The sequence below is a fragment of the Saccostrea cucullata genome, unplaced genomic scaffold (assembly GCF_032062105.1).
Source record: "Saccostrea cucullata isolate Sc308-1 unplaced genomic scaffold, CSIRO_AGI_Scuc_v1 ctg297, whole genome shotgun sequence".
Classification (NCBI taxonomy): domain Eukaryota; kingdom Metazoa; phylum Mollusca; class Bivalvia; order Ostreida; family Ostreidae; genus Saccostrea; species Saccostrea cuccullata.
In genome coordinates, this window is record NW_026929962.1 from 838,450 (window position 1) to 864,326 (window position 25,877).

The 25,877-nt window shown below is 33.4% G+C and overlaps 4 protein-coding genes across 5 annotated transcripts; 2 read left to right on the top strand and 2 right to left on the bottom strand.

Annotated features, from left to right (window-relative positions):
- The first annotated feature begins 113 nt into the window (after positions 1–113).
- On the top strand, positions 114–1,382 carry LOC134282542 (uncharacterized). Its single transcript, XM_062764944.1, has one exon. It carries the CDS (start codon positions 114–116, stop codon positions 1,380–1,382), a length of 1,269 nt encoding a protein of 422 aa, XP_062620928.1.
- Positions 1,383–1,809: 427 nt separating this feature from the next.
- Positions 1,810–3,804, bottom strand: LOC134282528 (calmodulin-beta-like). Its single transcript, XM_062764930.1, has 4 exons — positions 3,683–3,804; positions 3,450–3,593; positions 2,708–2,953; positions 1,810–2,498 (listed from the first exon to the last, which is right to left on the bottom strand). The coding sequence occupies exons 1-4, from the start codon at positions 3,708–3,710 to the stop codon at positions 2,449–2,451; spliced, it is 468 nt and encodes a 155-aa protein (XP_062620914.1). The 5' UTR covers positions 3,711–3,804; the 3' UTR covers positions 1,810–2,448.
- Positions 3,805–4,590: 786 nt separating this feature from the next.
- LOC134282592 (neo-calmodulin-like) lies at positions 4,591–6,986 on the bottom strand. Of its 2 annotated transcripts, none has more exons than XM_062764996.1 (5): positions 6,948–6,986; positions 6,604–6,634; positions 5,775–5,918; positions 4,947–5,189; positions 4,591–4,827 (listed from the first exon to the last, which is right to left on the bottom strand). In XM_062764996.1, the coding sequence occupies exons 1-5, from the start codon at positions 6,969–6,971 to the stop codon at positions 4,799–4,801; spliced, it is 471 nt and encodes a 156-aa protein (XP_062620980.1). In that variant the 5' UTR covers positions 6,972–6,986; the 3' UTR covers positions 4,591–4,798. The 2 variants fall into 2 exon arrangements, with proteins under 2 accessions (XP_062620980.1, XP_062620981.1); XM_062764997.1 differs by lacking the exon at positions 6,948–6,986 and adding an exon at positions 6,732–6,883.
- An 11,222-nt stretch (positions 6,987–18,208) lies between these two features.
- LOC134282585 (TM2 domain-containing protein CG10795-like) lies at positions 18,209–20,581 on the top strand. Its single transcript, XM_062764986.1, has 2 exons — positions 18,209–18,423; positions 19,559–20,581. Exons 1-2 carry the CDS (start codon positions 18,262–18,264, stop codon positions 19,994–19,996), a joined length of 600 nt encoding a protein of 199 aa, XP_062620970.1. The 5' UTR covers positions 18,209–18,261; the 3' UTR covers positions 19,997–20,581.
- The last annotated feature ends 5,296 nt before the right edge of the window (positions 20,582–25,877 follow it).

A 25,877-nucleotide genomic window follows, 5' to 3' on the forward strand; every position in this document is an offset into this window, starting at 1 on the left:
AGAAGGATCTGATGGAAATGCGAGAACAATGATTTGATAAAATTACAAAAATTCAACAAGGCGTTTTTCATTTTCATAATCTGAAAGTGCAATTAGAAGGAGATGTTAGAAATATGGAGAAACAAATAAACAAAATGAAGGAGACTGTGGAAGAAAATACGGAACATCTGAGAAACATGATAGAAAATGTGAAGAAAGAATCACTTGACGAAATAGATTATCTAGAAAAGACTTCCCTGCATGCTTTTGATGACCAAAGAGAAATCCTGGATATCCACATCCAAAATCATAATGAAACTGTTGGTGAATTTGATGATCTTAAACATTGTACAACCCCCGAATCTGTCATTGAATTCCACAAAAAAATTGTATCTAAACAACTCCATACACCTGATATAGTTAAACTCAGACTTCCTTCATTCAAGTCTGAATCTTGTATAGACAACAAGAACGTTCAAAAGTACGTAGGAAAAATCACGAATACTGAACCTTACACTGAATACATAAGAGTTAGCCAAGACCACAAAATAAACTTCGGATGTGAGAAAGAAGCAAACTGTATTCGAAAAATTGTTGTAAACAGTAATCCAGGTCTTCAGGGTTGCCGTCACATCTCTCTCGCAGACGATGACCATTTTTGGGTCAGTGATTACTATGGCAATCTAATGCTCGCTGATTTAGATGGACATGTCAACAAAATTGAAATAACCAAAGACAAATGTTCAGGATTTTACACTGTTGCAGCAAATGGAGATTTATTTTGTGTCAACGAAAGGAAGAAAAAAATACTGCGAATGGTTAAAGATAATGACTTTGATCCAGATCAAAAACCATTCATTTCTAATGCGACTTGGAAACCTGTGAGCATATATTGTTCTAAATATTCAGGTGAAATATTAATTGGATCATTAAAAGACAAGAGTCTGGACGCACGGGTAACCCGATTTGACAAAGCTGGAAAACAAATTCAGCAAATCATGTCTCCAGATTATATCGTTCCTCATTATGTGACTGAGAATTATAATGGGGATATATGTGTCTCAGACTGGGAAAGGTGCGCGGTCATCGTTCATAACAAACTTGGTAAGCACCGGTTTACACACACCGGGCCCCTTAGGAAATGTTACCCAAGTGGTATCTGCTGTGATCTACTTCTCAATATCATAGTATATGATGGATACAGTAAATCGGTTCTTATTATAGATTGCGATGGAAGATTTCTATCCACTCTCATAAATTTACAGTCTGATTGGACAGGTTTGTTGTGGCATACAAGAGGACTTGCTATAGACATTCAACATAATCTCTGGGTCGGTGAAAGTCATTCCAATACAATCAAAATTTATTCATATCTCAATAAAACCCAAGATTCCTCCGTCTAATTGTCTATATACAGTACTTAATTCAACGAAGCCCAGTATGAAAACTGACCGGCAAATATTTCAGACCAAATTATCTTCAATTGTGACGTCAATGAAGGGTACTGTGGTCCGTCTGAAACAACGCTGCGTAAAAACGTAGGAGCAGACAAACTAGATTGAGGACGTTCGATCTGAGCTTTTGAGCAGATTTTGTTCTGGACCGTTCTTTATAAACTTCTTTATCATTTTTAAGTTATAACATTAAATCGGGATTCTACGGTGCATATAAAACTATATCCAGTGAAAAAAACACCATTAAAATTTATTCAAGTAGTTCAAAAAGGATTAAGCTAAGAACTAGAATTTGTGGCGGAATTTTATTTTAAGAAGAAAATGATACATTTTTCCTTTTGAAAATATACAGTACTGTTAATTGTAAAGCAATTATCAATGTAAATGTGACCTTTTATCTATATAAGCAGTTTCGAATTCAGAAACAATACTAGTAGTAGCTTATAGAAAGCGATTGCCTTCATGATTACCTTCTTGAATTACTAGTTATAAACACCCCACACTAAAAAATAATGAATTAAATAAACCCAACAAAAAGTCAACTAATAGAGGCATAATTTATATATAGTTTTCTATATACATTTTGCATTTAAAAAGTGCCCTTCACTACAGAAACACTTATTTTTTAAGACACGTGGATATCAAATTGAAGCTGGATAGTATTACTCCTTTCATCACTCCGTTCTTTTCAAGTTTTTTATGACCTGCTGAAAGAAAAGCTATGGAAGCCCCATGATATGGCACGCCGATTGGTTCAAAACTATTTTCTGCACGACCTTTAAACAAAAATTACACGAGCAAGTCAAAACTTACACAAAGTGCGGAAAATACACACAAAGTTAATGATGTCAAGATAGAGGAATATCTTATCTAGTGGCCGTTAGTATTTATTAGAGATTGCCAATTAAGTTTGTATATATTAACTGATGACTGTCATATTCTGTTTGACGACCAATAGATAACACATAAACAGCTGCCAAATAAAAGATCGTGTCAACATTTTTGTTCACGGGTGTCATTTTGGGCACTTTCCATCCGCATTCATGCACATCACCGCAACATATTCTACAAAACAAAACAGCATACAAATGTTCGAATAGATTAAGTATAGTTAATAACTATCAATCTTTTAAAAATAACTTTTTAAAAACCTTTTATTTTTTTTATCTTATTTAAGATAATCATTTAGACATTTATTTGACATTTAGACATTTATTTGAAATAAATAATCAATGAAGTTATTTATCAACTATATACTATTTGAAATAACTTACCCTCATAATTAATTTTTCCATCTCCATTGCGGTCTGCGGTTCGAATCATTTCTTTAAACTCGTGTTCGGAGAGACACTCTCCCATTTCAGTCATTGCTGATGTCAGTTCCTGTAATGTTATAAATCCGTCACCATTTTTATCAAATACTTTAAACGCTTCCATCAAGTTACACCTCATCTCCTCAGGGTCTCTGTAGGTCATTTTCACGAAGCGTAAAAATTCATTAAAATCTATTTTATGATTATCTGAAAAGAGAACGTCATTTGATTATAAGAAAACATATTTTCACATTTTCAATAAATATTGCTTTTGAATCATATTACCGAAAAAGAAAGCTGTAAGGCTCACAATGCAACATCTCATACTAGCTTCCCACAAGCATTGTAATCAGCCCCACATGCCTTCCGCTGATATTATGGTGTGTCATGGGCTTGTCCAGATAGTACGATATAAGTAAAGAAAGAAATAGAAAGAAAATATGTTTTCTATCATTATCATTCATAACATTCATAACATCCAATGGCACACCTTAATGTCAGCGAAATCGAAAGGACCAACGTTTTGAAGCTGATATAAAATTTTGTGAGTTTATAATTAATACGAAAGTGAATTCTACTTCCAAATTCATATCAATTTGTATAATTTTTAGAATTGTCCTACAAATTTGCTACATTTATGAATTTTGTTTAATCTATGAACATTTTAAAGTACTAGTATATGATAACAAAACCAAAGTCTTACTGTCACTATCCACTTCGTCGATCATCGAACGTATTTCTTTCAGGGTGGGATTCAGACGAAGTCTTCGTAACGCTGTCCCGAGTTCTGTCTCATCAATATACCCGTTACCATCTCGGTCAAAATCTTGAAAAACTGCTTTGGCCTCTACAAATATGTTTTGTAATCAAGTGTATATATGTATATTCTTTAATTGTATTAACATTAGGACATGTATTTAAAAAAATCTAACTTACCCTGAAGTTTATCAGCGTCCAATTCCATGATATTTCAATGTTGTTTTCTAAACACAAATAAAAGAATTCGTTGGCACCACAAATAGCAACAACAAAGCGTGTTTAGAAATTTGCAAATATAACCCAGTGTTAGATTCATTAAAAAAAACTGATTTACAAGAATAAATATAAAATGTAAGTGTATTACATGAAATTCATCGACTTACCAGTGATATTGACAAGTAACTTCATTTATTCATCATGTTCATATCCATTTTTCATTTGTTTTCAAACGACTGGGGCTGTTTGAATTAAACACAGTCCGCTGATCGATCGAACAGCGAATGTTGGGGATTTAAATGTAAAACTTACCATAACAAAGCTAAGAATTTATAAACCTCATAGGTAATAACTAATCCGTCGAAGGCGATCAATGATCAAATATATCTTTAATGAATTTTTACCATCATTTCCTCATTTCCCGTTACTAATATTTTTTTAAAATCTAGCTCTGGAGTTTTCTTAAAGAATATCTACAGTTTCTTATTCTTATAGAAAATATTCTCTAGAAACCGTTCACGGTAGCCTAGTGGTAGAGCGTTCGCTTCGTGATCGGGAGGCCCGGGTTCGATTCTCGTTCGCGGCGCCGCGTCATACCTAAGACGCAAACAAAGGTAGTGACTGTTCCTTCACCAAACGCTCGGCACTAGAAGTGAAAGTCACGGGTCTTTCGGATATGACCTTAAAAACGTAGGTCCCGTGTCACGGTAGGCGTTGGCACGATAAAGAACCCTCACTGCTCAATGGCCCTGAGTGCCGAGTATAGGTCTAAATTTGAAGCCCTTCACCGGCATCGGTGACGTCTCCATATGAGTGAAAAATTCTCGAGAGGGACGTTAAACAATATACAATCAATCAATCAATCTAGTTCTTCATCATAACCTTTTCTTGTTCACAAAAATTACGTACAAATCTGATATTATATTCCTTAATATTGTTTAACATCATTATTTAAATGATGTTAGTGAGTTATCCTTATGGGAAACGATACTGATACTTGAAGTTTGAAAGGTTTTTATATCACAATAAAAAAAAAATTAGAGTTCTTTTCTGTAACTCGTGTTCTTCACGTAAAAATCACTTCCCGGACATCATTCTGCAAAACTCTGTGGGGAAAAATTAGCTTAGTTAGAAATACGTTGACGTCTTTTCCTTGTAATAAATTTCAAAATACTGTAGTTATATAATAGATAATTACACATCTCACAATAAGTTAAAATGATACCTTCGTAGTCCACCTTTCCATCACCATCCTTGTCGATTGATTTAATTAATTCATCCGCCTCTTCGGGTCGTATTTTTTGTCCTGTTTCTGTTAAAATGTTTCTTAATTCTGACACGGTGATATAACCGTTGCAATCCTTATCGAAGAGCGTAAATGCTTCGCGTATTTCATCCTCTGTATTCGATTTCTCCAGTTTTCTCGCCATCATCAGAACGAATTCTTCGAAGTCAATTGAACCATTTCCTGTCAAAAATATATTTTTAAAAATCATACTTTATTCAAATATTTAGATACAATCCAGGCACGTTGTATCGGGGATGGGGGAACTTTCCGGCTGAGACAATTTATTTTCTTTTAAAATGTCAAATATTTTTTTGAATTCTGGCTTCTACCTTTCAAAAACGAAACGATACTACATGACTGCAAGCATTCATATTCAAGTACTTTGTGCATTTCACAGGCTGAACTTTCAATTCCATCAATGTACATATTGTTCACGTTGTTGATGAATTTGACATTTACTGTTGTACAGTTTAAACTAAATTATGCATTTACTCATGATAGATTTTAACCAAGCTCAAGCATTGACGTAAAGTTAGGCAACATTAACTTGAATCTCGGTTAAGAAACAACTAATTGGTCAAACATGCAGTAGGCAGATCATTGCCCAGATCGGTTCGATAGAGAAATACATTCGAACAAGATAGGTTTTCCTCGGATTTATACATGTTTATCTATACTACTTAATTCAAAAAAATGTTTACCGTGTTTGTACCTCGAATTTATAATAATAAAAAGGACAGGGGTAACAAAGAAAAAGCTACTCACCATCCTCATCCACACCCCTGAGCATATTTTCTATGTCATCATCTGAGGGATTCTGTCCTAGAGACCTCATCACTACCGCTAGTTCGCTGGTGGAAATAGTACCATCCCCATCCTTGTCAAAAAGGTTAAAGGTTTCCTTAAAATCTTCAAAACATGAAAACCTCATTTAAAAAAGAGCATTAAAAGTTTAACTGACAATACGGGGTAGTCATGGGCTGCCTTGAAGCATCTGAAATCTCTTCTAGAGATTCCATAGGGCAAAAATGAAATGAAAACTTCTATGACAACTTTGAATTATTCATGGTCCCTGAAATCAAAAATCCTGAATTGCACGAATCTAAATTTTAAGATAAATATGTTATTTAAACCACGTGCACTTTCTTACATTGTCCTTTCTTTTCAATGAAAATTCAGGATTTTTAATAAGTCCTTTGACAATTTAGGATACTCCTGCCTGAAGTTTCATCATACCTCCTTTTTCTAACATGTAATTTTCGAGTGACAAAATTACTTTATAGTGATAAAAAAGCCCCACACATTTCCAACAGATCCTGCGGAATAAACTTTGATTACTTTATTTTTACTAAATAGTTTAGTCCCCTCAAACTTGAACCTTACGTCAATGAACAAAGTACGGAATGGGAGTTGTCCATCTTTGTTCTTCAAGACCATTCTATGTAACGTAATATTTGACGCTTACGTATAGAACATATCCTTACAAGAGTTTGAAAATGTATGATCAGCTGTAAATAACCCAAGCACATCTTTTCAATTTTAAACGAAAGTAATGGCCGTGTTTTTGAGATGTTATACGAAATAAGAAACCTACCTTTCTTTATTTCTGCAGATAACTGGTCTACCTAAAAAAAGAAAAGAAAGTATTTCCAAGATTAATCTCGAATATAGTTCATTAAGGCTTGGTTTTACGATGAATAAAACAAACTTAAACAGACTCACCATAATGGACACATGTAGGCCCCTTAAAACTAGACCTTACGAAAGAAACTTGACAAAAGACCTTTATCTGTGTCTTTTAAATGTTTCAGCTAGTAAATAAACTTTTAAATAACACGTCACTCGTCGCTCGACCATTGCATTTTAAACTTTATATAGATTCACTATTATGTTGAAAATCTCCGATTTTGAAATTACACTCCACTGAACAATACATACCGTGATATAGCCTAAGACAGTCATGTCCCATCGTTGAAATGACAAGAAGAAGAACTTCTCAAGGCGTCAAAGATTCCAAAACGTCTAAACTTTGTGAAAAAAAAGCTTCATTTTTTAATTACTTAATTTTTTTTTAAACAAAGCTAAGGCTAATCTGTGCAAATAATTATAGGCATGTAGTCGGTAAAGCGTTCAACTCTTAGTTCAAGACAATATGAATTAATAAAAAGGTTTTAGATATGTTTTCTTCTATACTCTCGCACATCTTGGGTTGTATACAAATATCAACCAGTCACTGGCCAAACGAGTCTAAAAAAGTTTTTAAAACAAAAATAATACATCATTCAAAGCACGAATTTTCAACAGTCTCGTTTAAAGTCATCATTTCGTAAGTTCTATTGTCAATACAATGACCTTGTCAGCAAATACAATTTATCAAAGAGTCAAATGCTGACTGACGTTTTTCATACTACACCCATTCTCAATATAAGGGCACAAATGCCTCTCTGAATTTTTAAAAAATGAAGTTCAAGATAACAATTTTTCTATCAGTTACCTTTGAAAGAAAGTATCTGAAGATTTTGTTTCCAGATTTTTTTTCATCAAATTATAATACATGGAATAATGACAAGACGATAAAGTAGAGGGTGATTTTATTCAGAAATGTAGCTTGAAATGTACGTTACTCTTTTTTCAATGTCTAAAAAGATATGTCAAAAAAAGGTAGTCATTAAAATCACAATTGGAATATCTTATCTTAACACCAGAACATCCTACCAACTCTGTCAGGAACATATTTCCTCGGCATACGAACGTGCGTTTGATTTTTCCTTTCAAAAAACAAAGGTTACTTTTTGATCCCGATGTACAAAAACATTTTTTAAATATATGCTTTGAATTCTTCTCTCTGTTTTGTTTACAACGATCAGTTTGGAATCTTGTCATTTTTCTATAGATATTCGAACCTAACATGTACATGTAGTAAAATTCTATTTTGTAGTTACTGTCTCTTTTAACATATATCCATGCCGATTTAGAAAACTACATGAATGTAACGTACATTTCAAGATATATTTCTGTTTAATAAAAAAATTAAAATTCATCTAAAAATTCATAGTTTTGTTTCAGTTTATTCCAAAAAAAGATTCTCTTTGTAATCACATTGCGTTATATGTCACAATCACCACTATAAAGACACGATTGCCTCAGAACTTGAGTAGGTAACGTACATTTCATGCTTGTTATAATATGTAAATTAGTAATAAGAAAATATTGAAAAAAATAGCAATTATTGACATAAAAATCATTTCAATGAGGCGTTTTAAGGCAGTAATATAAGATATCGTAATGTAACAAACGAGGTTATTTGTCATCAACTACATGAATGTCACGTCACTTCGGTAACGTTCATTTCATATATTATTGGGGAGTTCCATCCATCTCAGTTCATTACCATTCTTTTGTGCTGTTTCGCTGAAATTGACACCGGTCATAGCCTAGTTACTTCTACCTTTGTGCAAGGGTACAGACAAAAAAAAAATATGAGTCATACGTATTTTGCTATGATTTAACAAATGCTCGTGTTTGGCCATTGAAACTAAACATAAATATATTCCGAATATATCCACCGACAGTCTTGTTAACAATTTCATTTAATATGCTGCAACATCGTTTTTCAAAACACAAACAAACGTGCTTATCAGCAGATCTGGAAAAATATAACCCAAAAATGCAATGATTCAAACAAAACTGAGTATTGTGTGCCTTTCAGTTTTTGGAATGTAGGTGACTGTCTTGTGTTCTGGGTTTATTTGTTTTGTTTCTTTTTTTTTTTTTTTTTTTTTTTTTTTACCAATTATAAGCATATGCATACATTGTTTTAAATTATCAACAACAATTAAATTCATATTGACGAAAAGTCGCATTTTAAAAATTAAACAGACTGCAGAAAGGTTGCCAAAGATGAATGCAAGACTGTGACTTAGAAATAAATTTTCTAGCATGTGGTAACAGTCAAAAACATTTACGAGTATTGGGGGTGCATTTAGATGGATTTATGTGGCCAGTTGTCAAATGGATTGTAACGATAATTTTTTTTCGCTCGTGTAAACGCAATTCAATGACTAAATAAAAAAAATATCAGTTAGAAATACATAAAATGTACGTTACCATACGTAACGTACATTTCAAATCTAAAAATTAATTCTCTTCCACAAGCGTACGTTAGACACGCAACATATTGATACTATTTGAACTTGCATATCAAAAGAAATGCATCATACAGGTTTCGTATTCAGAAATATATACCAGGTATCAAAATTATATTACATATAATTGACCTTAATATATTTTTTTCCTCAGCAGTAACGTTTCTTTTCATTAATTTTGGGATTTAGCCGACCTCCAACCTTTGAAACTTTCCTTTGTGTACACATTCGAGTGTGTGAAAGTATGAGAATGCATGAAAATTCGTGCGAGATTCACTTAATTCGAATTTCATGGTAACGTACATTTCAGTCACGTACATTTCAAATGATCACTTTTCATGTAAAAAATAATTTTTGATTGTGTTAAGCAAAACGTCTTTACCAGTTTACAGGATAAAAGGGGTTGCTTATTCAGAGTCGTCTCATATTTTCTACTTAATATATATTCTAAAAGGAAGAATATAGGTAACGTACATTTCTTTCTTATCTCTACGATTGAAAATGTCTTTCATTCCGTAAACATATTTATAAAAGTTGCTCAAATTGTTCAATTTCATGTTACATTATCTAAGTAGGAGTAATTAATCCTTTGAAATTTCAAATTTAGCCCATCAATAAATAAAGGAGAACAAAACTATCAGGTGTATAATCTTTGTGTTTGCTTGAAATGTGGTTGAAATAGAATTAAGCGACAGGGACATTACACAATAAAAATTATTTATTATCACAAAGAAAATGTATTTATTGTTATGAAAAGAAATATATATGATACAAGGTTTAACTTATCAGAAAATTTTTACTTGAGAATCAAAATTATATATTACACAGAGGGGATTCAGAGTAATATTTGCCTCGGCGACAGTAACGTACATTTCAAATAGGCTACTATATTTGAATTTGGAACTCCTTAAATACCCTTTCAGATCGATAATTATATGAATTCTTATTCATTGTTATATGACTATTTATAATGTTGATTTAAAAATTACATCAGTGGTATTTCTTTTAAATGAAAATGAGGCGACATTATTTGAGCCCTTATATTGAGAATGGGTGACTAATTCTTAGTCCATTATTTGTACACTGAATTGACAATGGATTTTTCCGTTATTTCCCGATCATGACAGTGAGCACACGGCGAGTGTGACTGTTGGGCAGGGGATGCTCACTCCTCAATGGCACCTGGTCCCACCTCTGATGTTTTGGAGGTCCGTGTTTGCTCTGCTCCTATTTTGTATTGTTTTATGGACTTTTGATCTGGAATACTGTTCGTTATCTCCATATGTTTCATCTTTATAAAGCTTCTTCTCACTTTTGTTGTTTTTGTATCAAACATTTAATCGAACCTCCCGGGTGAGGAATTCACAAACCACATCATAAGTTTATTGCTCATGATATCCAAAACACATTTTAAAAAGCAAAACATTTATCTAAAATAAGTTAGATTCAAACGATTCAAAGAGTCCATAGGAGTAGCATTTGCAGAGCGTTTTGTAATTCTATATGAAAATGAGGGATGTAAGAGAAGAAAAATAGGTTTCGTACGTGCAATACGAAACATCAGGGCGCTGAAAATAACTTTTTATAACTTTGAAGATTTTCCGCAATATTATGAAAAATATATATATTTATTGTATAAAAAGAAAACATGTACATTTCTTTTTGACAAATCAAAAAGAAATTACAGCTCTGAATATAACAACAATTATTGATGAAATATTTCATATATAATATGCCATTCTCCACAAGATATTAAAGTCTCGGCTTTTTATATCATTGACAGCTGCTTTTTCAATGGAAATGGAACTCCTAAATTTACTTACCTTGCCACTGATCATTTGCAAAATGACATTGTTAAAAATGCATTTTGATTGTATTCCCATAGGTACCAATTGCGTCCAGTTATTAGCAGACATAATTTTCTATTCATATGAAGCAGAATTTGTTCGAAATCTTATACTTGAAATGAAAAAAATATGGAGATAACGAACAGTATTCAAGCTCAAAAGTCCAGAAAACAATACGATATCGGAGCAGAGCAAACACAGACCTCCAAAACATCAGAGGTGGGATCAGGTGTCATGGAGGAGTGCCCTGCTGACCGGTCACACCCGCCATGTGCACCTCATCATGACGAGGAGAAGACTGCAATTCTGACCAGTCAGCAGGGGATGCTCACTACTCCATGGCACCAGATCCCATATTTATTGTTTAAGAGGCTTTTGTTTGCTCTGCTCCAGAAATTGTATCATTTAATGGATTTTTGAGCTTAATACTGTTCGTTGCCTCAATATATTGCATACACTAGGTTTTGATGCTTTATTTTTTTAAAAATTAAATTATATCTTTCTTTTGTTCTATAAATTAAGTGTTTTCTTTCTAAAGTATAACTTTAACACATGTCTGTATTGTTGGTAAAATGATATGAACAATGAATTATAATGAAAATCACACATAGATTGTGTATTTCCTAGCCCCGTGTCTCTCAAGAAGACATTAAAAAATAATCATGATTACCCCTACACAATAATTGAAGTGTGAATGTTTTTTTGCAATGAATTACGTAAGTAACATAACTGAAAAAGAACTCAAAATAGGGCTTTTAGAAGAGTATAGCCGCTCCTTCGATGCCCGCATATAAATTCAGTTCTGTGTTCTGTATAAAAACGAGAATATGAGGAGAATTATTCCATTCCTCGGTGTATGGCAATAGTATTACCACATAACCTATCTTTATCGTCTGTTTCAGAGGAGGACTTAATTGTCTTGGTAATAAGTATCAGGAACAAAACACGCCCGGGCGGGGCTTGTCATCAGCCCTTGTCCCGGGCGAAACTAAACGATTCGGGTGGATTGATCGACGGAAGCGTTTTGATGATGACATTTGAAAAAATTAGCTGATCAAATATGAAGACAGGTGGCAGAAGTTTATCTGAAACTTCTGATGTAAGATAGCTAGACACGGAATTTGCAACAGATTTCTCTGCTTATGTGTTTTTCATATGGTCACATTTGTTGCTTTTGTATCAAGATATCGAAGATATTATTGTACTAAAGAAACAGAAGGAATCCAGAAAAAGAGATCGATATATGGGAGACAAATATCAAATTTGCCAACCGAAACCTGTCCTTCAGAAAATCACTGTTGTAGTTTAACCTTTTCAGTCCTAAAGGCGGCAGCAAAGGAGTACAACATTAAGGAAACAAAGAATACCAGTTGGGCAATAAAAGAGTACAACAAGCAGGCAATAAAACAGTACAAGATCGAGGCAACAAAAAGTTCAACAGCCTGGCAAACAAGGAGTACATCATTCTGGCAACAAAAGAGAACAACAAGCTGGCAAAAAAAAATACAAAATCGGGGCAACAAAAGAGCACAGCAGACAGGCAATGAAAGAGTGCAACAGACATTTAAAGAGAACGAAATTGAGGCAACAAAAGAGAACAGCAGACAGGCAAAACAAACAGCAGAGGGTTTGAGTGATCCAAGGTGAGAAATAACTTTACGGAAAATCATAGATATAAAAGAATCAGAACACACTGTCATAGGATGATCAAGGAACAAAGTTAAACCACTGAAAATCAGAGGAATTGATTTTAAATAATTCTGTTGAAGCCCTTCATTGAACAGCGGATTTTTACTAACAAAATGTTATATTTTTGTATTCATGTACTGTGTATTTTTTTCTTTGTTGTTTCTTTTTGAGTATTTTTAAGCATATTTGTAACATAGATGCCAATTCTCTCTCTCTCTCTCTCTCTCTCGAAACTAATATCAAGGGATTTTCGTTTGTTTTTCTTTTGGTGGGAGAATGAAAAAGGTTTAAAACTAATTTAACCTGGTAGTCTTGCTTGAAACCCCATACCATACTACTCTTCTGCAACTAAGAGAGTTTAAAAATTAAGCTATAATGACCAGGGAAAGTCTTTGAAAACTCATAAAAACCGCCATCAGAAAACTGAGAAGATACAAATCAAGAACACATGGAAAAGTTGGCTTTGAAACAAATACAACTTTGAAATTCAGCTGGTATTGTGTGTAAATGGATTTTCATTTCAGTTTTATTAGCAATCATAACCATGTGCTTTCAGTATGTACATGTATCTTATCGTATCTTTAATTTTGTGGTTGCTTTGTTTTGATCTATTCTTGTTTGCAGTTTAGCTATTTTATTTTTTTTTTTATTTATCTAGTATTATTTAGTTTTGTTTTTTGTTCACTTGAGCGTTTCTTGGTCTGGTTATTCAATAAAAGAGAAAAAAGTTAATTATTTTTACAGCAACCTTTTTAAAGCTGTTAATTCTCATTAGTAGGATCATATCTTATTTCATGAAACCGAAAATACAAAGTTAAAGGGATGAAATGACGTATTTATGTAATATTATCTTTGTATTTGTAAAAAAAAAAATAAATAATGAAATCATTCAAACAAAGAGTTTCCTCTATATGTCCATAGAAAGTATATTAATTATGGAAATAACCTTTGCTATGTATACAATACATGTATTTCTTTTTAATATAAAAATAATTCATTTGACAATTCAGATAAAAGAAATGTTAGAATTTTTAATTTTAAGTAAAATACTTTAATTTACTTAACTTGACCTATATTCCTTGACTTCTGTGGATGTAATAAGTGCACATTTTAAGACGTTTCCACACTTTCATTCATCTGCTCCCTGAGGTTCAACCAGACTCAATCCTGTCCATTCCAGTACGTGTATGTTATCTTCCCACCTCTTCTCTCTTCGTCGGCTCCGTTCTCCTTCAATTGTCCCTCGGAAGATTGTCCTTGCAAGGCTTCTTTGAGCGAGAAGTGTGTATTTTCCACTTCTTGAAAACAGTGAGGAGGTCATCGTTGGGTCCTATAAATATCGCTTCCAAAACTTTTCTGCGGACCTCTTCGTTGGTCATATGGTCTGTGTAGCAGATGTCTTGTATCTGACTGCAGCGTCCTATCTCGGTGCTCACCATCCTCTTTCTTACTCTGTGGTAAATGCCCAGGTTTCACAGGGGTGTTGGGTCTTTCTTCTAAAATTAAATATAACCACTTTTTAAGAAAATCAAATTGCTGTAATGTTTTAGTTTTTACATGTTAACATTTTTTGTTATAAATAAAAGCGGAATAGAATTTTTGTTTGAAAGACCCCAACCACGGAGTCTGATTAGAGTCCTAATCTTGAAGCCTACTTGGTATCATAGTTATGGTACCTAACCGACGCCATAAATGTATTCCAGGTGTCTTGTCACCTAACAATGCTGTGGTGGCCCTAATACTTAGAGCGTTATGTCCAAGGTACACCGGTGCCCTTACTATAGAGCCTTACTCTCTAACAGGTGTCTAAACCATGGAGGCTAATACCGTAACAGGTGCCCTAATACTTTGAGCTTAACGCCTTGACAGGTACTCTAATGGCATTAGATGTAAAACAGGGTATATATGGAGACAGATACTGAACAAATATAGCTTTTACTTGATATATAAAGTGTGACTGAACAAGCTCTGACGTTGCTTATAAAGAGCTTAAAGGCATGATCAACAATATTTTGTGACGCAGGGAATTCGAAGTTGCGAATAATCACTCATTAAGGATCGATTCCTTGAGCGAACAAAGTAACAAAATACTGATTTGACCCCCGCCTTCGCGAAAGCGAATGGACATTCAATATCATTAGTCTGTCAATCTGTCATAAAAACTTTAACCTTCGCCATAACTTATGACTAAATTGAGAAAGCGCTTTCATATTTTACATATATCACAATGATTACCTTTTCCAAATATACCATTATTTTTGACCATGTGACCTTGACCTTAAAGAATGGCATACTTTTCAAAAATTTTAACATTTCTTTAATTCGGTCACAGCTTTCGAAAGAGAAAAGATAGGAATTACTTATCAAACATGTATATTACCTATGATAATATTTTTCTAAATACATGTATATCAAAGCTTTTGACTGTGACCTTGACCCTAGAGTTAAAATGTTATTTTTCCTTATAAATTTTGAAGACAAAGGGCTTTCATATCTGACATCTGCATTACTTGTGTCAAAATGTTTTCGAGCATGCTATGAATTTTACCCCCTAGACTACACGTACATGCTAAAATTAATTAAACAAGCAAATTCAAAGAATTGTGGTCCCTCGCTTTCGGTGTCTTTTTGGGTGAGATGTCTTTTTTTTATGGCATTTTGTGCCTAATATGAACTCCCTATCATAAGTCATCTATATAGAAATTATCACTGAACTCCAAGGTCAAGGTCAAAGGGTTAACGTTCTTGGTATCCAATGAAGTCTTTTCAAAAGGATAACATATGTTAAGTATGAAAGTCATAGCCCTTACCATTCAAAAGTTATGGTCAAGGTTAAAGTTTTCTCGTAAGTACAAAAAATCACCAAGGTCAAGGTCTAAAGGTCAAGGTTGTTGGTATCAAATGAAAGGTCTTGCCACAAAGAATACATATGTGAAATATGAAAGTCCTGGTATCTACTGTTCAAAAGTTGTGGCCAAGGTCAACGTTTTTGAAAAGTAGGTCAAACTCCAAGGTCAAGGTCAAAGGGGCAAAGTTCTTGGAATTCAATAAAAGGTCTTCTCACAAGAATTATATATATGAAGTATGAAAGTCCTAGCCCTTACCATTCAAAAGTTATGGTCAAGGTTAAAGTTTTTTCAAAAGTATGGAAATCTCAAAGGTCAAGGTCAAAAGGTCAAAGTTGTTGGTATCCAATAAAAGGTCTTTCTACAAAGAATACATATGTGAAATATGAAAGTCCTTGTACCTACCATTCAGAAGTTATGACCAAAGTAAAAGTTTGAATTTTTTGTGCAAAAGTGGGACAAACTCCAAGGTCAAGGTCGAAAGGTCAAATTTGGTGGTACCCAAAGAAAGGTCTTGTCACAAGGAATGCACATATGAAATATGAAAGTCATAGCTCCTCTGAATCAAAAGTTATGGGCAAGGTTAAAGTTTTTGTGACGGACGGACAGACTGACAGACTGACAGACAGACGGAGAGACGGAGCGCGAAGCGGTTTATAAAAAAGCGTAAACCGCCCCAAGTTTTGTTATATCGTATAATATAAGTTGAAATAAGCTTCATGCATTCCTTATAATTTAATTTCAGTGCAGACAATGAGACAATTTTCCCTTAGAATAAGGATTTACATTAATTAAATTTTAAGAGTAACGTCAAGCGGAGTAATACGTTTTTTGACGTAACTCATTGTGACGTAGGCAAGTTATGCTATACAAAATGGATAAAATCTTTTATCCAATCAAATGACGTGTTACAAGTGAAACAAGCAAATTCAAAGAATTGTGGTCCCCCGCTTTCGGAGTCTTTGTTGGTGGGATGTTATTTTCTATGACATATTGTGTCTAATGTGAACATCCTATCATATGTCAATTCTTAGAAATTATCATTGAAGTTGATTTTTTTGAAGGAAGAAAACCCTTATCCTGACCGTTAAAAAGTTATGGCCAAAGTTAACGTTTTTCATGAGTAGGTCAACTCCATTGTCAAGATCAAAGGGTCAAAGTTGTTGATGAAAGGTTTTTTTTCACAAGGATTACATATATGTGAAGTATGAAAGCCCTAGCCCTTACCGTTCAAAAGTTGTGGTCAAGTTTTTACATAAGAATGTAAATCTTTAAGGTCAAGGTCAAAAGGTCAAAGTTGTTGATATCCAATGAAAAGACTTGTCACAAAGAATACATATGTGAAATATAAAAGTCCTAGTATCTACCGTTCAAAAGTTGTGACCAAAGTTAAAGTTTTTTTTTAAAGTAGTTAAAACTCCAATGTCAAGGTCAAAGGGTAAAAGTTGTTGGTATCCAATGAAAGGTCTTCTCAAAAAGATTACATATGTGAAGTACAAAAGCCCTAGCACTCACCGTTCAACAGTTATGGTGAAGGTTAAGTTTTTTCATAAGTATGTAAATCTCCAAGGTCAAGGTCAAAAGGTCAAGGTTGTTGGTATCCAATGAAATGTCTTGCAACAAGGAATACACATGTGAAATATAAAAGTCCTAGTATCTACTGTTTAAAAGTTGTGACCAAGGTTAAAGTTTTTAAAAAGTAGCTAAAACTCCAAGGTCAAGGTCAAAGGGTTAAAGTTCTTGGTATCCAATAAAATGTCTTCTCACAAGGATTACATATGTGAAGTACAAAAGCCTTAGTTCTTACCGTTCAAAACTTATGGTCAAGGTTAACGTTTTTTCTTAAGTACATAAATCTCCAAGGTCAAGGTCAAAAGGTCAAGGTTGTTGGTATCCAATGATAGGTCTTGCCACAAACTATACATAGGTGAAATATGAAAGTCCTAGTACCTTCCATTCAAAAGTTGTGGCCAAAGTAAAAGTTTGAAATTTCTGTGTAAAAGTGGGTCAAACTCCAAGGTCAAACTTGGTTGTACCCAAAGAAAGGTCTTGTCACAAGAAATACACATGTGAAATATGAAAGTCATAGCTCTACTAAATCAAAAGTTATGGGCAAGGTTAAAGTTTTTGTGACGGACAGACTGACAGACGGACAGACGAATGAGATTTAATGTCCCCTCGCTTTCGCGAAAGCGGGGGACAATTACTGATTATTTTAAATTGGTCATAACTTTTAAGAGAGAAAGGTGGTGCTTTCATCAGGGGCCTATATATACTAACATGTTAATACATATATATATATAGGTCCCTGCTTTCATATTACACTAATGACTTGTAAGTTACCAGTGTGAAAAAACCTTAAGTTTTTAATTATACGATGACTTTTTACACTGTTACCTTTCACTTTGAATTTATTCTACTTTTGAAAAAATGTGTATCTTTCCTTATAACTTTTGATTGAGGGGTTGTGACAAGATGTTATAGAGCATGCTATAGTGATTTTGATCCCTTCATGTTTGACCCAATTTTCAAAAATTTAACTTTGATGATATGGTTTTCCAGAATATTTGGACACTGAAAGCGGAGGATCACAATTCTTCACAGCTTAACGAAAAACGAATGACACCCCCACCCCCAAAAAACCCAGTACATTTCCCATCGGGCACGGCATACCATTTATATCTTTTTCCGGTGTAAACAAAATTGTAACACTACACTAATCACAATGCATTTTCTGCCTCATGTAAGATGGAATTTCGTGATGTTCACAGTGATTTCGTGTTTTATACTTCACTATGAAAATTCAGCAGCCAGTAATCTGAAATGTGAAGACCTGCTGATGGGACAGTACTACTGTAAAGAACCACTTATAGATGCGGAAACCCAGGTACTGTAGGCGTGTAGCGTTTCCCGAACACTGCTGAAGTCAAGAATTACAATCTATCGTCTCTATCGATAAAAAAAATATTTATTGAAATTTTATGTTCACATTCTATCCAAATGCTACTAAATAACTTTTGATGCACTATAGTTTACATTTAGGTTTTTACAGTCGTTCGCTATGCTTTGAACCTTACATTTGTACAGTTGTACATGTAACATACTTGTGGGAACTGCTTACCATGCTTCCTTAATCATACATAAACATAGGCTGATTTCTGATTTAAGACTTAATTAGCTATATAGTTGAATTTAGTGATTTTCATGCACCTGTCAATATGTAGGACTATTACATAGGTAATTGTACTTCAGACTGTACTTGAATGGTTGAATAGATGTGTTTCAAATATATATTTATATAATATGTTGATGGTGCGACCGATAGGGCGAGCGCAGATACTTATCCAGTTTTCATTTAGATTGTGCTTGTCAAACCGCACAACATTCGGTGCGTCTCAGACTCTGACGACACATGACGTCGTATGCAAGTTGCTTTACCAAACCAAAGCCTGAACAGGGCTGATTTTAATGAAGAACTGTTTTGTTGACTATTTTCCTGCAACAAATTCATGAAATCAAGGCAAGTTTATTATTCCTTTAACTTTTGTTCTTATTCTCACGAGAACATTGCTTTAGCTATTGTGTATGAAGCGATGCATTGTGGGTTCAAATTACTGCGGAAAAAAATATACCGAATGAATGTGCAGTGCCCAAATTTTGTCTTCACCCAGGTGTTGCTTTAAGAGCTCGCAGTGATGAGCGTCACTTTGATTTACACTACTTTTCTACTGCGCTCGCTATTAAACATGAAGTTGTGTAAACACATAAAAGTAAACATTTTAAATAATACAGTTTGATCATGGTGTAGCGGACAGTATATAGGGAAGTTATACTTCCTTGCTAGTGAGCTAGCTTTCTAGTTATGCGGTAGAGTCTCCCTCTATTTCTGGCAAGTTAAGCATCAGTGAGTCTGTTCAACCCCTGGTTGGGATGATGTTACAATAAATGTACCTTTTTTTTTTTCAAAATTATCATTTCATGTATTCTAAAGATTAATAGCTTCTTCTTTGGTTTTAAATCAGGCAGAGGTTAACTGTGAATCAAAGACAAAAACTACACCTACAGAATGCATCATAGCCGAAGGCATCAAATGTATTCCACAGCATTCAGAAACTCCTTACACCTTCAATGGAACTGAAGTTGGTTTTTACAGACATGTGCCGTGCAGATGGACTAATGGATATAACTTTGAGACTGCTTTGCTTCTGTCTGTATTCCTAGGGATGTTTGGTGTAGACAGATTTTATCTTGGATACCCTGCAATTGGACTTCTGAAATTTTCTACTTTAGGCTTCTTTTTCCTAGGACAATTGATTGATATATTGCTGATAGCTCTGCAGGTGGTGAAACCCTCAGATGGATCTGAATACATCATGAACTACTTTGGTGTTGGATTGACTCGGATTCAGACAAATAATGATACTTACATCAAACCAGATGAATCCTGGAATATATCATAAAAAATAATTAAATCATTGTTATACATATATTTTTTTTATGAGTTAAGATTTAAGTCATCTTATCATCCCCATTTTTTACATTTTTTAACATGTATGTAATTGGTTGGCTTTCACAGTTGTTTTTCTCTTCATCCTCTTAAAATTCTTTGCTGTAAATCAATGTAGTGTGTATAGTATATATTTATTATCTCTGCAATGATGTTTTTTAATGTACTGTAAACAAAGATTTTTCACAAGTTTTACTCACAATTTTTCAGTTTGTAATAAATCAGTGACTAGTAAATCATTCTAAAAAATACACAAATGAATTATTCATTGCTATAAAATATTGTAGTAATACCTGCAATTATTTTTTTCTTTCCTAGCATATAGAAGTTTGTACACAATACTGGTGATTACTTGGGGTTCGACCTGAAAGCAACTAGAAATAGCCATAATCTTTCAATCAAAGTATGTCTTAAATTACCAGTAATTTACAGTTCATGCTCACGTGACTTTGTGAGCCTTTACATACACGTAATTGATGTTTTATATATTTTTTGCCATATTAGATGTGATTATTTCACAGTGGTTTAACTTACGAGGGCCGTTCAAAAATTACGCGGACTTGTTGCACAGAAAAAATATTTGACGACATAATTGGACAAAATGTCACACATAATATAAAAGAATCTTTACTTATATGGTCTTCAGAATTTCATATCAAAATGTTGTAAATTGGTATCAATTTTAAGTGATTTATCAGGACATATCATTGAGTCACGGAGCAGCAAAATCTTCGACGTCACGGGCATTATAAAAATATGTGATTGAGCTTTCATTTTCTAAACATTTTCCCAAGAGTACCTGTATAGTTTGAGTTACCTTATCTACTTAACATCCAAACACCATTTCTTCTCGAGCTTAAAATCTATTAAACAATTCAAGAATATTCTTTAAAAAAAAAAAAACAAAAACAAAAATTGCAGGTATTTATGAGATATAGTGTGATATTGGTGACACTCAATCACGTACTTTACAGTCCGAATAAAGTTTTCGTCGATAACCTTCTTCCTGCCCTCCCGTATAGCATTTTTACAGAAGTCTAACGGTCTAAAATTTCATTTGCTTTTTGTGGACGAATGTCACGAAAACCCTAGTTTACTACATGTCTTATTATGCATATTTTGGATCAATGTTGGCGATATATCGAGCATTACACATATTTTAACAAAAATGTGGTGCGCCGTCAGTTCAGGAGACGTCATTTTCACAGTCGTTTTCATGGGAATCGCATCGGAGAAAACCCACTCTATTTCTGTTAATACTTCAAATATCATAACAGAAATCTAAATACATAATTAAAGAACAATTTAAAGATACATTTGAGAAAATTGTCGAAAAATATCGCTAATTATAGAAAATTAATGAGTTAAATTTTTTGATTCCGCATGCTTTTGCTTCAGATTTTTTGTCGTGCTCCGTACCTCTCCATCAGCGATCTCAACATACCGATAATTTTCGTAGAATTTTTTCTAAATATAGAAATTTTGCCCAAAATGTATTGGAATCATTAAGATACATATTTCTTTGAAATTTCATAACTATATGACGTCTGTAAGAGTAAATAATAGTACAGTCCGCGTAATTTTTGAACGGCCCTCGTAAATTGTCATGTTCATATTTATTCAACATGTTTGTGAATAGTTTATAAATTTGAGCAAAATAATTAACTAGAGTTGTAACATTCACAATGGAAATCCTTATTAAAAACTGAAATTTAATGTATTTTTTTTTATCTTTTCAAATACTTTACATGTAGAGGGCTAAAGGCCAAGTGCTGATATTTTTGGAAAAAGCACCCTTCTTCATCATATACATACATTTTGTATGGTTGGGTGATATCCAGGAGTAGAGGTTTTCAAAGAATTTTATGCATTTTTTACAATATACATGTGTATTCACTATTCAAAAGAGCCCCACCTTAGCCGCTCACCAAGGGACTGTAAATTTCACGAGTAAATGGAGAACAAAGCTGTATTAAGAATTGCACAAATATTTATTTCCACTACCTTTGTGAATTTCTGGTCCACTTGGTTAAGAGTTCTAAGGCTGGGTGTGAAGGGCTCTATTTGTATTCATGCATCTACAAGAAGTTATTCCCCATTACTTTTCACCTTTGATAGTTAATAACAGTTTGTGCACTATTAGTAATCAAATCTCATTTCCTCTAAGATTGGCCTCTCTTAATGCTCTTGGTCTTGGAAGAAAAACAAGCAAATTCAAAGAATTGTGATCCCTCCCCCCACTTTCAGTGTCATTGTGGGTGAGATGTCATTATCTATGGCATATTGTGTCTAATATGAGCGCCCTATCACAGGTCATTCAAAAATAATCATCAAAGTTGATTTCTTAAAGAAATTAGGTCAAACATGAAGGTCAAGGGGTCAAAAATCATAGCATACTCAGAAATATCTTGTCAAAAGTAATACACATGTCAAATTTTAATGCCCTATCTCTTCTCTATCAAAAGTTATAAGGAAAAAATAACATTTTTGAAATGTAGTTAAAATGTACAGATCAAGGTCATGGGGTAAAAAATCATAGTGTATTTAGAAAGGTCTTGTCACAGGTAATACAAATGATTAGTATGAAAGCAACTCTTCTAATTCTAAAGTTTGGCAAATTTAAAGTAATGTTTTAATTTATGATATGTAGGTAAAACTCCTAGGTCAAAGTCATGGGGTCAAAAAGCATATTGCATTTAGAAAGGTTTTGTCACAGGTAATGCACATAATTATGTAATTTGAAAGTCCTATCTCTTCTCATTCAAAAGCTATATGTATGATCAAAGTTAAAGTTTTTGTGATAGACTGACAGATGATTAAAATTTGATGTCCCATCGCTCTCTTGAAAGAAGGGGTCAATTGTCATTGTGAATAGCAAAGGGGAATAACTTTTCTACTTCTAGAATATTTGCCCAGCACCTGAAAACAAATGGTCAAGAATTTCAAAATATACAAAAATACCCTAGCTAGCTTACTTTGACATGTATTCTGTATGTCTTCTAGATGCCTGGAAGCAGAGATGATATTCAAAGATCAAAGATATGACAGCCAATTTTTAAAGCTATTTTTGAATATTTTATATAGAACGCAATTAACCTCTGATCTAAAGTAAGCAAACAGTGAAAAATAGATAGCACTATTTCTGAGGATTACATGTTTTATTTTTTAGATCAGAATGTGTGCTAGCTGCAGATCTGTAGCATTATGGTTTTATATATTTGTCTTTGACCATAACGCTACAGATCCGGTAATGCAAAAAAGGTGCAACTTACGGGGCAATATTTTTTGCGCACTTTTGGGGAGAATTTCTCCACTTTCCAGCATCAGTACCAATTTACTACCTTTCACACCCTAATTCTAGGCACATTATTTAGCTAATCTGTATATTTATCCACCTCCCAACCATTTATTATTATGGCGTTGAGCAAAGCTCGATCGTCATTTAGTGATCGGTCAGATTTACGCGACCGAATATATCAGTGGATGCATTCGCATTGGATTATGCGCCATAAATTGCACTTTTTTTGCATTACGGGATCTGTATAGTGTAGCGTTACGGTCAAAGATATATATATAAAACCATAATGCTACAGATCTGCAGCTAAGGGTGCGTTATTTTTTTTCTTCTCTGAAAGTACTCAAATATACCTGTTTACATTAAAATTCAAGAACATCGCAATTCCCTAAGCTTGTGTTCCAAGACATGGAGTTTAAGGATGCAAATTTTAATAGGAAATGAAAGTACTAAGTCTCTACTTTATTTTGATGTTTAAAATGGAACATAAAGTGTTAGTCATTTAAATGGTATATCTACTGGGTCATTTTATGTTTAAAGTGAACCGAGCTCTTTGTAACACTGGCTCTTAAGAACCCCTGACCCAGGGGCCACAATTTTCACAAGTTTGGAAGCAACACACTGAACAGTCTGTTTATCATATCACTTACACTGTAAGATTTTCTAAGAATAAGAACTCTTCTCCCCCAACTCAAGCTAAGCTTATCTGCTAAATACCAAAGATGAAAGAAAACGATTTTCAAAGAAATAAGATCATTAATATGACTATTTAAATGAGAATTTTAAAAACGCTATTTTGTATTTATTTCTGAAAATGTGGGACCATTTATTAAAAATACAATCAAGAAAATCAACTGCAATATCTTTGATGTAAAGATTAGCTATACATCAAAGGTTCTAGATCTCCAAAACAAATAATAATAAGAGGTATACTTTCATTAATATATACATATTCTTTTAAACATTTACATACAAATCAAGTTTAACTTTGATGAAAACCGGAATTGTTGAATTTATGAGCTTACTCATATTCCTCATAGTATTTCATTCATACAACTATATTAATCCAGTGCTAAAACAATTTACTTATGAAATACATGTTGTACATAAGCACCTAATCTTGTCTCCTCTAGATCTTTTAAACCTCTTGACAAAATACAAGAAACATTAATATACATTTTTTTTTTATAAAATGTTCAAAACTTTTCCCAACATTATCAACACATTGTCCTGCACAACTGAAGGTTCATGCTTTGTGAACAAAATTTCTATAGCATATAAAAAAAATTATGAAACTAAAAAATTTGATTTAAAAAAATTAAATAAAGCAAAATGTGTTTAATTGAAATATGTGTATTGTACAATTTTCACAACAGTGCCAAATTTTTCTTTGACTGATTTGAATGAAGAGAAAGAATGAGAGAAAATAAAGCAATATATCCATCTCTGATCTTATAAAGTTAAGATCGTAAACTATGTTTTAAATTAGCCATAGACTATAGCCAGTTCAATTTAACACAATATTCTATGTTTATTTGAATGAAAACATGATGTATGATGTACCCCCTTAAAGTGCACATGAAGTCAAGTGTTTTAAATTGGGGGGATCCTTCTCTGGAAAAGATGACACCACTAGGATATAGAGAAAAATACTGTATGCAAACTTTTTCCACCAGGATTTAATTCTGTGCAATAACAATTTCTGTTTACTTGTAATTTCTCAAGCAGAGAATGATATGTGAAATTCTTGGATCATCATTATAATTCCAAAAAATGCATTCTATGCACACTTAAAGTTCTGCAGGAAAAAAATCAAGATATGTTTGTGAAACACTGATGCCCCTGTATGGCAGCTAGCTTATTGCGAATTTTGAATTCTCTCAAATGCATGTCAAAATCCAAAGGCCAAGGTCAAAAGGGTTTGTACCCAAAGGGAGATCTTGTTACAAGCAATACACCTGTGAATTATGAAAGCCCTAGTTTAAACAGTTCAAAAGTTATGACCAAGGTTAAAGTTTTAAAAAGTGGGTCAAACTCTTAGGTCAAGATGAAAAGGTCAAAAGTATTTATACCAGCTGAAAGGTCTTGTTTCAATAAATACACATGTGAAATATGAAAGCCCAAGCTCCAACACTTCAAAAGTTATGGCCAAGGTTAAAATGTGGTATATTTTTGTAAAAGTTGTAGGTCATCCTCCAAGGTCAAGAGGTCAAATTTGGTGATACCCTAAGAAAGGTATTGTCGCAAGGAATACACCTGTGGAATATGAAAGCCATAGCCCAACCACTTCAATAGTTATGGACTAGGTTTAAGTTGACATCAGACAGACAGAAAAATAGCTAAACAGGCAGGACAAAAACAATATACCCATGGGATCTTTCCATCCAGGCCGGGGCATAAAAATGACTGCTTATATAGTGCACAATAACTCCACATTTACTTCTTAAGTTCTTAACTAGTGTTTATGTTTAGTATAAATTCTAAACATATACAATATACATATATTTCTTAATGACTAGGTATACTATCATTTAACTCA